General features: G+C 45.4%; 1 protein-coding gene across 1 annotated transcript in view; it reads left to right on the top strand.

The window, feature by feature from the left end:
* LOC138498458 (fibrocystin-L-like) overlaps positions 1 to 13907 on the top strand; it is a 374239-nt gene that overhangs the window by 280737 nt on the left and 79595 nt on the right. Inside the window, exons 14-15 of the mRNA XM_069622208.1 lie at positions 7871 to 8014; positions 8872 to 9028. Coding sequence (XP_069478309.1) covers positions 7871 to 8014; positions 8872 to 9028 — 301 coding nt within the window. The remainder of the gene's footprint in view (positions 1 to 7870; positions 8015 to 8871; positions 9029 to 13907) is intronic.

Genomic DNA, 13907 nt, shown 5'->3' with positions numbered 1-13907 from the left:
TCCATTTGGCATTTCTGGGGGGTCCCGACCTGCCCAAATTTTGCTCAGGGGGGCCCTGGCCAAAAAAGTTTGAAGACCACTGCTCTAGCCTTTTGGTCGAGAAAATTCTCTCCACCTGAAATCAATTACGCAATTACCGACAAAGAACTACTGGCTATTAAATCGGCTTTCAAGGCTTGGCGTCACTATCTTCTTGGGGCTAGACATACCATCACCGTAATTACGGACCACAGAAATTTGCAGTATCTAAAGACGGCCAAAGCTCAATCTTCACGACAACTCCGATGGGCTTTATTCTTTGCGGAATTTGATTTTGTAATTACCTATCGCCCTGGCTGCAAGAATGGTAAAGCAGACGCCTTATCCCGGATTGGCATGGAGGAACCCAATTCGAGTATAGAACCTGTGCCAATCATACCTGAACAAAGAATTTTGGGCTTAACTTCATTGCAAACTATTGAGGACATCCAAACTCAAGTAAAACAACTTTTAGACTCTTCAGCCTTACAGGAATGGAGTCAAAAGGGTTCTCACTACACCGTTAAGGATGATTTACCCTATTTCCAGGAGCGGTTGTTTCTGCCAAGTAAAGAATTACAGGAACTTGTCATCACCCGTCATCACGAATCATTAATAGAAGGACACCCTGGTATCGCGAAAACAGAAGAAAAGATCAAAAGCCACTTCTGGTGGCCTACTTGGAGAAAAGACATAAAGTCTTTTGTGTTGTCTTGCGGAATTTGCGCCCAAAATAAGAGTCAAAAGAAAAGGCCTGCCGGTTTACTTCAACCTTTGGACATTCCACCAGCACCTTGGCACACCTTGTCAATGGACTTTATAACTGACCTGCCTCCTTGTGGAGGTTACAACACTATTCTCGTCATAGTGGATCTGTTCTCCAAGATGGCCCATTTCATCCCTCTAAAAGGATTGCCGTCAGCTTCCACCTTGGCCAAGGAATTTTTGGAGAGTATAGTGCGCATACATGGTTTCCCCTCTATACTAGACTCAGATCGTGGAAGTCAATTCATCTCCCATTTTTGGAAGAAATGTTGCCAACTGGCACAAATAGATGTGCGGTTAGCCACCAGCCACCACCCCCAGACCGACGGACAAACCGAGAGAACCAATCAGACTCTCGAACAATATCTTCGGTGTATGTTACACCAATCCGAGTTAAACTGGAAAGACATCCTTTGGATTGCAGAATATGCATACAATAATTCAGTGCATTCTGGAACCGGACAGACTCCTTTTTATACTTTGTATGGTCACCATCCTCGGACTTCTGACCTTGATCCACCTCTGACCCTGGAAATGCCCGCGGTAAATCACCTACATTCCACTATCACCCGAGCCTTCAAAGATGCTACTACGCACTTACAACAAGCCAAAAAAAGGTATAAAGAAAACGCTGATGTGCACCGAAGTAAGACTCCTCCTTACCAAGTAGGAGACCAGGTATGGCTAGCAACTAAACATTTACCCCTCAGGGGCCCGCGAACTTTTAATCCCAGATTCATTGGACCTTACCCCATCAAGGCTATAGTCAACCCAGTGGCCTTTAAACTCGATTTACCATCTAACATGCGGATTCATCCCGTTTTTCACGCTTCTCTTCTGAAACCAGTGCAACCTGGAACCAGACTGTCTAAGCCTCCGGATCCTGTCCAAATTGATGGAGAATTCGAATTCGAAGTGAAAGACATTTTAGATTCCAAGATAGTTAAGTCGAAACTTTTCTATCTTGTTGACTGGAAAGGATATGGACCTCAGGAAAGATCTTGTGAACCCAGTGACTTTATTCATGCACCACGACTGGTACAAAGATTCCATCGGAGATTCCCGCACAAACCAAAACCCCCGGAGGAAAAGACCTTGGGAGGGGCCTTGAGGGGGGTACTGTCATGATGCCTGCCTCTAAGGAGCTAGGCCGGGCCCAGCAACCCCAGAGGCAGACATCATTTTCCCCTGGGAAGTCCCAGCGGGCCCAAGTCGGGCGCATTGGACTCAGTCCTGGCGCCTTAGGTGCCAGGCTCATAGGGGCCCCCAGTCCTGGCGCCTTAGGCGCCAGGCTCATAAGAGAGGATATGTGTTTAAGTGCTTGGGTGCACACTTACCTGATGCAGACCATGCTGCTTCATCCAGGCCCTCTTGAGGCCTGAATGGGACTACTTTACCTGTGGGACTACTTCACCACCTGGGTGTGGTCAGGGAAGGATACACACCTGATTGGTGGAAGGATACATACCAGGAACTTCTTCCAAGGCTATTTAAACCACACCCGATCAGCCACACGTGCTTCGCGTTGTTCTGCATCTAGCAGCTGGACGCTCACCGTGTCTGCTCCTGCATCCTGACTTCAGCCACGCCTGCCAGCACCCTGGAACACCTGCAAGGGGAGAAAGGGGAGAAAGGAGAGATTAGGTGAAGAAAAGCCCTTACCTGCTAAATCTGCATTCCGGAGTCACTTCACCGACGATCCTGAAAAGGAAGACATCTTTTTTAAAGCATTTCGTTTCGATCGCTGCAGCGCTGCATTTCACTCACCTTGGCAAGGCGCTTCCATCTTCAGCAGCGATCTTCCGGATTCAGCTACGTTCCGGTGCCTAGAGGAAAAAAGACAAGAACAAAGGTGAGAGGGAGAAAAGGAATAAGGAAAGCTCAGTTTCCTTTTGAGACTTACCTGTTGGATATTTCCCTCTGCATTTCGGGTCCTGCCGCTTCCTGGCATCTCCGGACCCCGGCCCCTATGGGGAAAAAGACAAAGTCATTGTTGAGCGTTTGTAAAGACATTACCTGAGCGCTCATCCGGAACTTACCTGCCATTTACTGAAGCGGCACCCTTCACTTCGGGTCGGCGCCATTTCTCCGGCATCCGAACCCCGGCCCCTAAGGGGAAAAGGACATGAGCATTAGCGCTTGCTGCAATAAGACAACGGACATAATTAAAGAGCTTGAACTTTTGAACAGAACTATTACAGCGCCTTACCTGAACAGTCAAGCTTACCTGAACTCCATCAACCCTCAATCCAGTGAAGTAACTGGGTTTCAACGCGCCCCTGCATCTGAAGCAGGACGGAGAGCTCACCATTCCAAACCCTAAGGTGAGGCTTCACGGGGAACCGTGGAAGAGGTTTCGTGGAGGGTTGGATGGGAGTGGGAGGCTTGAACATTATTTCTGCCAGTTGGTAATACTCCCTTTCCACGTACAGGAGGGTATTCTTGCGAGCCAGAGAAGCCAGAATAGAGGGGCCCTTCCAGTCCATCTTCAGAGCCGCGCCTCCGTGGGAATCAGGTGAGCGTTACAAGTAGTTCTAGGGAAGTAAAAACCTTGTTATACATATTTAGTATAGGTCAAGTCTATTCTTTGGAAGTAAAAGACCAATGGTTACTTTCCGATTACTTTAAGTAATACAAGGGCAGTAGGCACTTCCGGTTGTACAGTGACTCTTGGAACAAATCACATAAACAGTCAACTGGACAATATACTTTTGGTGAATAGTAAATCACTTATCCTAGGTGCAGTAAAAACTTATAACTACTTTTGTCATAACACACAGTTATACCAGGAGAGTAAAACCTAAGGATGTAATATACCATTACAGATGCTTTTGAAATCAGGGAACCCCAGATTGAGGTAAGCAATAACTCTGGTAACTTATTTTGGATGGCACACAGTTAACACAAGGTAGGTAAAACCCACATACTTTAACTTCACAATGAAGGGGAAAGTAAAACCCAATGTCACACTTTACTGAATAATTATTCTAGGTAGGCAACAACCTAATGTGGACTTATTAAGGACAGGCTAGCAGCAAGTCAGGGGAAGCAAGACCAAGCTGGGGGACACTCTTACAGTTATCCTAACAGGACTAACCTGGTGATACCAACAGTTGGAGGACACTCATACAATTACCCTACATGAATAATCTGGTGAAACCAACACATTACTTTTGTAAAGAGGCACAACCTAATCACAGGAGAGTAAAATATCTTCACATCTACTTTCTATTAGACTGGCAAAACAGTGGCTAAGGAAGAAAAGATGTTAACCATACTTTTAAGAATAGTGCATCACACATTCAGGATCAGTAAGAACGTTTGTAACTGTTCACTCCTAGAATTACAGTTACCAACCAACTCTTTACAAGTAAGTAAAACACTTGATTTCTTTTCAAGGCAGAAGTCCCAATCCCTTCAAAGTCTTTCCCTTATTCTTGGAGCATGAGTGTTCTCAGTGGCAGGAGTGGGGTCACTAGGACTAGTGACCAACAGGCAGTGTTAGAATATGTTCTTTAGTAGCAAAAGTCAGAGTTCCTTAGGAAAACTGGGGAAATAGGTGAGTACTTTACTTTAAGAGTTAGAAGAGTGTCCAGGGGCTTCACAGAAGACACCCTAGCCAGATTCTAGCAGTGGGACTGGGTGCACTGGATGAGGGACCTCCCAATCACAGAAAACACCCCAGGACTACACAGAAATCCCAAAAGGCTTAAGGTAAGTATATACCCAAACCAACACAGTACCTCAGTAATGAAGAAGAGATTGCAGCAGGAGAACTTCAAGGACTGCAGCCAAATACCCGGTCAGTGGATTCCTTGTCCTGGAGACTTAACACAAGACCTCAGAAGGGACTTTGCAGCAGGAATCGATGAAGAAGGCTCGAGGCAAGATTTCCCTTGTGGCTGAATGTGGTTCTGCGGTTTTGGCGCCTTTTCAAGGAGCACAGAAGAAGACAGAATATTGTGGTTGAATTCTCGTCGTTACAAAGGTCCAGCACTCTTGTGAGGGGACTTTTTGGACTCGATTCGTGTCTCTGCATCTGAAGATGCCCAAGAAGTTTCAGTGAGATTCGGAATTCGGAAGACTGTGCACCGCACAAGGGCTGGAGGACCCAGGGTATTGGGGTATTGCAAGAACGCAAAGTCGCAGCAACCCGTGGGATGGCTCAAAATGCAGGTCTTCTTGAGTCTAGTGGGTCTCACTAGGCTCTGGGTTCGGGTCGTCGTTTTCAGAGACCCCAGGTCGATTGGAAGGAAGGGCTGCAGCAGGCTCGGGTTACACAGCAGGCTCTCCGGTCGCTGGAAATCGTCTCCGCTGCTTTTCCTTCGTCATCCTCTTTTGGTTTTATGTTCCAGTGGTCGACATGACTTCAGCTTCCAGGTTTCCAGTATTTATCAGGAACCACAGCACAACCTCTGCATTCTCTCCCCGCATTTTACAGGAAAGGGGCTTCTGGTTGTCCAAGCAGGACAGCCAACGCCCCCCACTGGTATTTGTCCCAGTTGAAGCAAGGCGTAAGACAAAGGAGGAGGAAGTTTTGGACTCCTCCCCCACTTCCTGTGCTTGCAGACTGACTGGAGGGACTCCTCCGAAGACAAAACTCACACAAAGGAATTTCCTGCCCTGGATATCGGGGGAAGGAACAAGAAACGACAAGAAACACTAAAATTGCAGAAAAAGAAGACAGAGGCCATTTTGGTAAAATGAGCGCCTTTAGGTGCCTTTACTGCATCTATGATCACAGCCCGCGGTAAAGGTGCACCAAATTAGTAAAAGGTATCACTGCCACCAGCCATTAAACGTAAGCTTGTCACTGTAACAGAATTGTTACAGTTTTAAGGTGAACGGGGATACATTGTATCTCCCCAGCACTCCACATAAGGTGGGATGTGTTGGTTTCACAGAATAAAATGTAAAAGGGATCCAAAGATCCTTTCTACCCTTGGGAACTGTAGTTCACTCAAGGTTACCACAAGAAAGTAAAATGGGGAGCCCCTAGGGCAACTCAGCAACAATGGGCACTTATTGCCAATAAGTTGTTAAACATGATAACTTTAAAAAGACACTATGGAGAGTCTTTAAAATGCCACCCATAAAAAGAGTTAAAGATTAGGTGAGTGTGGAAAAAGGTTCCCATAATCTGAGGTATTAAGAAAAATATCCCACTAGAAAAGCAAAAAGTTCTGGGGTTGAACAAAGAAAGGAAGATTTACCAGCTCTGTGGAAATCTTACCTAACAGAGGCTGAGGGATGCAGTTGAAAGAAACAAATAAGGCAGGGTTCTTGAATGGTGCCTGGATTCATGTTTGAGTCTACACCTGAACGAATGGCAGGAAAGATGCCCCATAAAGTGGGAATGTGGTCACAGTCACGATTTGGTTATTTGCCAAATATTTTAATGGAAACACTGCAATTGCGGGATGAGACACACTCCCAAACCTAATTTCCTATTTGTCCAAAATGTATGCACCTATGCCTTGTCACTCATAGATACAAGTTCTAAAGAACAAAAAAGAACTAACTCCAAGATCAATCATGCAGAAGCTCTCCCAGAATGCATCCTGTGACGAGCTGATCTGACAGCAAAACTGTACTTCCTGTGAACACCAGGCCTCTTCATTTGACCATGTTCCCACTACTCTTGAGCACACCTGAGTCACCAGTTCACTAAAACGTTGGTACTTGACTGCCTTGCTACTTGTCTCTGCGAAGATAGATAACAAAGAGGCGGAAGCATTAATAACCAGCTGAGCCTGAGGACTGTGAATTCTAAAGGAAACATGAAAACAATTGGTTGGTCTCGAATCTTGCGCCCCCTGGAAAGCCTTGGTTTCTTCGATCACAGCACCGGACCTCATGACGAAGAGGTGAGCAGCACACTTGCAGCAAATCAGTAACTAGCCTAGTCTGTGGGTGGCTGTCACCCGGGCCAGCACGTTCCGAGTCCAGCCAGCAAGTACAACAGGATTGGCATCCCCATCTATCCTCCATCTCTGTGAGGATACTTCTGGGTGATCAGCAAGTCACGTGCACTGGCACTGTATAGATTTGTATGAAAGAAACTAAAGGGGCGTTTCTATACATTTGGTATTTATACTTACACCTCCATCATCCTTTACCATCTTTTCATAGATAAAGTAAATACCATCACAATATATGTCTGTACCTTCCTCTCTTCAAAGTAACATTGTGGCCTACTGTTTTCAAACCCACACCACTTTCATCACTGGAGTCGACTTTGACTGTTCAGCCGCAGCTTCTGCTAGGTGAGCCAGGGAAAGCTTGCGGCCTTCAGATTTCCCATGAGTATTATGTACTGTGATACCATAAATACAGGGCTAAAAGTAATTGTCCTAAGAGCAGACCAAACAGAAATGTCTCAATTGCAAGTCAATGGCCGGTAGCCATGAGTTTTTAGTTGCAGGTTTTGTTGATGCCCAGTAAAGGATGTTGGCGTTCAAGCAGGTTGAAATAGCCATTGATGGCTGTTGCCTTGCACTCCCCAGAAAGGAAGGAAGGGGATGGATCTAGAACACTGATCAATTTTCTAGATCCAATAATCAGAACCCATCTGCAACAAGAGAAACGTTGTCCTTTTTGACTGGGGCAGGCAGAGGAAAGAATAGCAGATAGGAATTGTGAGGCACGAGAGATCACCCAGAATGCACTTTATTTTATTGACAAAGTTTCCTTAGCAGGGTAAACATTATATATAGAAGAGTGATGTACAAGACAAGAAATGTAAAATAGTATTGAACGCATTTTGGTAAGGATAAGAGATGCTATTACCAGCCATTGGTAACAATAGATTGGGTTAATGTCTTCAAATATCTCATCATGTTCCACTTCATAAGTTGGAAGACGCCTGACCTGGTCACTCTCGCTTTGCTTCCAGTAGGTGTAACAGCTTTGCAATGTGGAGTTTTCTGTGTCGCTATCAAACAAGACAGTGCTGTTCTGTGTACTTTCACAATAAGACATTAAAGTTAACACGTTGATAATATATTTGAATTATTCACTGATAGACAATTGATCTTGACATCCTCATTTGTCAATGCCTTACGTTGTGTAATCACTTTTTTTTCAGGTTTCTATTCCAGAGGATAGAACTCCAGTGCAGCCAAACGTTCTAGCCACAGTGTCCAGACTCGTGGTCATTATGGAACCAGTGGCGGGACTGCCCGGAGAACTGCTCACGCAACAGCCTGTTATCATGGCAGCAGATTCCACTGTAAGGAACTATTCCATTAGCAGTTGTATTGTTGTATATTATGTTATGAAATTGCATTAATGCTAGGAAACAAACAAAGGCAAAATCAAACACCCTAAATTGTCACGGACTGGGCCTGAGTTCTCTTGCATTTAAATCATATATTAGTCATAATAAACTTCTTTAGGAGAGTTCATTAGTTCGTTGTTTTAATCGAAGTGCAACCTTTTTGAGTGCAATTTCGGAACAGCGTTATCAATGCCACTTAGGATCTTGGTTTCTAAAATACCTGTTTGCGTTCTGCCTCCAGCAGCTGTGTCCTTCAGCGTGTGAGGTAATGAGAGCAGAAGTGAAGTCGAGTGGCAGGTTATTTGCACACTTCAGGTGATGTGTGATGCCGCCATGGGAAGCTCAGATCCTACGCAGCTGAGATAGATGAGGGAGGCGGTTGCACAATCTTGACAGGAAATGAAGTAGGATGTTCCAGGGGGGTTGCGAAATTAGGAAACCCATGTCAAAGTTAAACAAGTGTGATAGGTTTTGGAAAATATTCTGAAAGAGAAAAGAAACCAAGAGGTAAATGTGAGCTCGGAAGTGCAAGGAAGTGCAAGGGCGAAGTGAGAGTAACGTTCAGAGGTGATTGACAGTGGTTTTTCCCCTTTTTGATTCTTTTGTTCATTGATTAGTTGAAGAAAACAGATGGAAGAGGCACACTCTTATATGAGTGGAGTATGAAGCCAAATAAGTGAGACTCGCCTTTGATGTTGTAGCGAGTGAAGGGTAGATTTACATTTTTAAAACCTAATTCGTTACATTTCGAAGAAATATTCTAAAGTCGAGCGCACATTTATTTTGCTCTTGTGACATTTCTCCTATAGGGCAACTGTGTGTCAGTCGGTGTAACTGCGCTGACCCTGACGGCCACCCTTATGTATGAGAACAACACTGCTGCGCCTGACGGGCTGAGCGGGAATATGACCATCGCATTCAGAAACTGCTGGGCCAACTACACAGACCTCGTGCTGGAACTAGCGGGTGAGAGGAAAGCAATGCAGCACGTGATTTATGCATGATACGCAATCTGACCGTTTTCTGATCCTGCACAGAATACTCGGAGGTGTTGTGCAATAAAGGCGGGTGAGAGCGGCGGTGGGTATTGGCAGAAAGGTATTTTTAAAACAGGTGAGCTTTCTACTTCCCCGTGGAAAGCTGATCCTGTTAGTGACTTGTGCAACATAGGCAGTATTTGCAGTAGCTTAATTCTGGGACACTAATACTCTGCTTGTGGTAGGCTCCGTACACACCCCGTCAACATTCTTGATGCAAATGTAATGCATCAGAATTGTTAGATCTGCTTGTGCCAAAGTATGGCTACATTGTGTGCGCTGACACCACAATGGCACTGCACGTGTTCGTGCAGACAGGTACATGCACACTAATCTTCTCGAATGCTACCCCTAATGGTTCAGAATTCTGTGGATGCTTTTTGGGATAAACATTGTGTTATATTATTATACATTGTACTCCCATGTACTTTGTAAAGTATGCGTAGCTTCCCAGTGAAATACGATGCCTGGTATGACAAAAGGTAATACAGGGTGTATAACATTTAAAGCCCTCACAATCACACATAGATGCCTCACCCAAACAGCACCGGCATACCTAGTAGAAAGAATACACCAAGCTCCAACCCACAGGCCTAAACGGAACAAATACTCGCAGCAACTCACGGTCCCAGTATTTAACAGAGTCAAAGATGGTGGAACCAGCTTTGAAGTCCTTGCACCTAAAGCATGGAACTCACTGCCGCCAAGTCTAAGAAGTGAACAATCCCTCTTCACTTTCAGAAAAACACTGAAAACTAAGTTGTTCAACTAAAGTGTACCTACTCTGCCTGCTTCAATGTTGTTCCACTGTAACCACGGAACCTACCTGTTACCATTGCTGATAATATATACCAAGCTTAATATTCTGTAACAGCGCCACGATGCCTCAGGGCCACTAGGCGCTTGATAAATCCAAATAAATAAACAAACAAACAAATAAATAAATAAATAGTATGTTGGTAGCAGGTGAGGTCCTTACACGTCATGACAGAAATTCCAGCATACAGAAGAATGAACAAGCATAATGCTTGCCTCCTGTCTTGACATAGAATGAAGATTACCCCTGCATACTGCGCGGGAAGTCTTGATTCTATGAAAGACAAGGTTAGCGAGCATTATACTTCAACTTCTTTAATATTACTCTTTAGCAGATTCAACAAAATAACAGAAAAAGCTGTGAAAATGCTGCTTTCAGCTACTCATTTTCCTTTCTTTTTCTTTGCTTTTGAAACTACATTTCCCTCTGTCTCTGTAGACCCTGGCAGTGACTTCCCAGTCCATATTTCACTTCCTGCCTCTGACTCCTCTTGTTTGGATGCTCTGAACTGATCCATCTTCGTAACTGTACCCAAACGGAAATTCTACAACTTCAGGCTTCCAACTGCCTTAACTCCTGGTCCGCTTGCTATCACATCGCTTACTCCCACCCGAGCTGCTTGTTGCGCTCCGTCGCTCAGATAGCTTTCTGGTCTTCTCCTGCAGGCAATAGAAGACAGACTCGTTAGGGTGGAGTCCATGAACTGTTTGTCACATCATACCAACATTCACATTCCATGATTCAAACAGTACATTTACAGGGTGGGAAATGAATACTCGCCTCCTTGCCTTTAATAGAATCAAGACTCCCTGCGCAGTATGCAGGGGTAATCTTCATTGTATGTCAAGACAGGAGGAAAGCATTATGCTTGTACAAAGCTTCCCATTACAGCTGCCGCCAACCCTTTGTTCGGCTTAAAGTAAAAGGTCTTAAATGCACTATCGCTAGCCCAATCCGCAGCCTGCATAATGTTTTGGAGAGTCACTCCTGTCACGTATGCTTTCAAAGCCATTACCCCTCTTACTGAATGCGCTCCAAACTTAATTAAATCAATGCCTGCTAGCTGCATGATTTCTCGCACCCACCTGGCAATGGTGGCTGTTGCTATTGCTTGGAAAGGCTTCCTGCACGCTATTAATAACTGTGTGACGCCTGCTGGTCTCGACTCAGCTGTCCTACTCTCGTACTCTCTGATACATGCCGCCACACACCACTTTGGGTGGTTTAGTAAATAGGGGTATGAAATCGATGAAGAGTTTGTCTTCGTTCTCTTAGCCAGAGTAAAAATGACTCCTTCTGAGCCGAAGGTCTTCCTGTTCACCCTCCAGCACTCTGACGTCTGCTACTCGCCTGCACGATGCGAGGCATAGAAGCATGGCCAGTTTACCTGATAACTGTTTCAAGGATAGGTATTTATTAGCTGGCCAGCTTGCCAAAAGGCACAGGACTACTATTACGTCCCAGAGCTGTACATATTTTGGTTCTGGTGGAACCTTGAAGCGGGCCCCTTTCAGGAGCCTCACTACCAAAGGGTTCTCTTCTACCAGAATTCCCGCCATGGGTAGGTGCCCTGCCGATATTGCTGACCTATATATACCAACGGTCCTGAAAGCCTTATCATCCTGCAGCAGAGATGCCAGGAAATTCAGGACGGCTACTATAGGTGCCAAAACGGGATGAACAGTTCTCACTCTGCACTAGGTCGACCATTTATTCCAAGCCGCGTCATAGCTCCTTTGAGTGGATGGTGCCCATGACTCTACGATGAGCTTAGCAGCTTCTTTCGAAATGCCTGGCAGTGCTCAGCGTCTCCGGAAATCCTGAACGCTATCAGTGGGAGAGTCCCTTTCACTCTCACAGGATGAAACGACCCAGCTGGGTCAGTGAGCAGGCGTTCTCCGTCCGGTAAGATGCATGGAAAATCTGTGTTCAGCTCCATCAGGGTGGGAAACATTGGAGCAATGAGCACTAGCTTTCGCCAGAACTCTGCTCATCATTACTGAGGGGGGAAATGCGTAGAACAGTCTCACTCTAAGGTCTTGCAGAAAAGCATTGGCTCGCAGAGCTGACGGGTCTAGCCTCCTCCTGCATATCCGAGACCTTCCAGTTCAAATATCTGTCACGCTTTGGACATTCTGCACTGAGGAACCACTAATCCAAGTGGGGGTCTCCACCATATTTTGCAGAGAAGTTTCATTTTACCCCCTGAGGTACAAGTTTGTGTCCCTCCACGACGCACTCAGTGCTCCCCAGAAATCTATACTTGTGATGGATTGTTTCGCTTACCCCTGCACTGGATAAGCCTTTGATAGAGAATCCAGAACCACCTTTAAGGTCATCACACGTCCTGATGAAGGCCTGCTCACATAGCTGCACCGCACAGCTCCTTTAGGCCGAAACACTGTTGTGTCGACGATATCACCATTCAAACAATGTACATTGGAAGCATTATTCATGTGTCTTTTGTATATATGTCCATTTGATGGGGCTGTATGTTTATCCCTGTGACTGCATAATTGAAATGACTCACCAAGAATAACAGTTCATCATTGTTGTTATTACTTTGAGATCCATGTTTTGTTCACTGGATCATACTCATTTGTATTGTTATGGCTCAATTTTCCTGGGTGCTCTATCCCCACTAATACTATCCAGATGTTATTAAAATACATTTTGTGAAAAATGGAATGCAGCATGACCAACTGTTTTTTCCAGCATTAGATTGGAATTGTATGACCTCTCTCCCTGAAATTTTGGTTTAGTTTTTCTAAGAATTCCCACCTGGGTTTTTCAGGGTCCTGCCAGGTGCCCTATATCCAATTTAGGTACTCTGCTGTGACTGACGTCCCTAACTGGAGGCAAAAGTGCCAAAAATCATTTGCTAATTCTGCCAGGAACTTGGACCTGGTCCCTCCCAGGTGATTGATGTACTTCACTGCTGAGATGTTGTTCATCTTCAGCAGGATGCATGAGTTCACCCTCCCTTTCGTAAATGTTTGATCGCGAAGGATCCAGCTAGGAGTTCTAAACAATTTATATGGAGGTGCAGTTCTTCTGCCTCTAGCGAGCCACAGCGTACTCCCCTTCCTATCCTGCTGGCGTCCGACTCTATAACTAGATCTGGTCGGTCTCCGAAGATGGCACGTCCGTTCCAGGCGTCCCATGTTCTTCAACCACCATCAGCTCTGTGATGGACTTGCAATCTAGCAGAACTGTCTGATGGTATCTCAGACCCTGTTGGAGATGTTTTATTTTCAGTCTCTGGAGAGCTCGATAATGTAGGGGACCTGCGAAGGTGGCTTGGATAGAAGACGCTAGCAGTCCCACTATCCTCGCCAGCAGGGAGATTACCTGTTTGGCGAGGCATGCTCTGATCTCCTTTTTGATGTCGCGAATTTTTCTGGCTGGTAGTTCTAGTGTCGCTAGTTTGGTGTCTAGCACGAAACCTAAAAAGTCTAGCCTTCTTGCTGGCGTCGTATCTGATTTCTCCTGATTCACTAGAAATCCTAGAGACTCTAGAAACTCCTTCACCCATGATGTCTGGTATTCTAGCGTTTCCTTGTTGTCCGCTAATAGCAGCATGCCGTCCAGGTAGATGATCATACAAATCCCTTTCTCCCTGATTGCTGCTGCTACTGATTTCATGAGCTTGGTTAATCCCCATGGTGCTGATGCCAAGCCGAAAGGCATTGTCTTGAATTGCCAGAACCGTCTTTCCCAGATGAATGCCAGAAATGTTTGGCAATCCTCTTAGACCAGTACAGTGAGGTAGGCGTCTTTAAAATCTATCCTGGTTAACCAGTCTCCCTCTCTCAAGGTGTCTCGCAGCTGGTGTATGCCTACAATCTTGAAATGTTGGTACACTATCCAGCTGTTCAGTTCTTTTAAGTTTATGACTGGTCTCACTTTCTCTTTCTAGTGGACCAAGAACATGTTGCTTACAAAGCGTGGTGGCGTCGAGCATCGCTCGATGGCTCTCTTTTACTTGAGC

This window comes from Ambystoma mexicanum, chromosome 5q (assembly GCF_040938575.1).
Source record: "Ambystoma mexicanum isolate Mex_15411 chromosome 5q, UKY_AmexF1_1, whole genome shotgun sequence".
NCBI lineage: Eukaryota > Metazoa > Chordata > Amphibia > Caudata > Ambystomatidae > Ambystoma > Ambystoma mexicanum.
The sequence above is the reverse complement of the archived record's forward strand: the minus strand, read 5'-3'. Positions and strand labels throughout refer to the sequence as shown.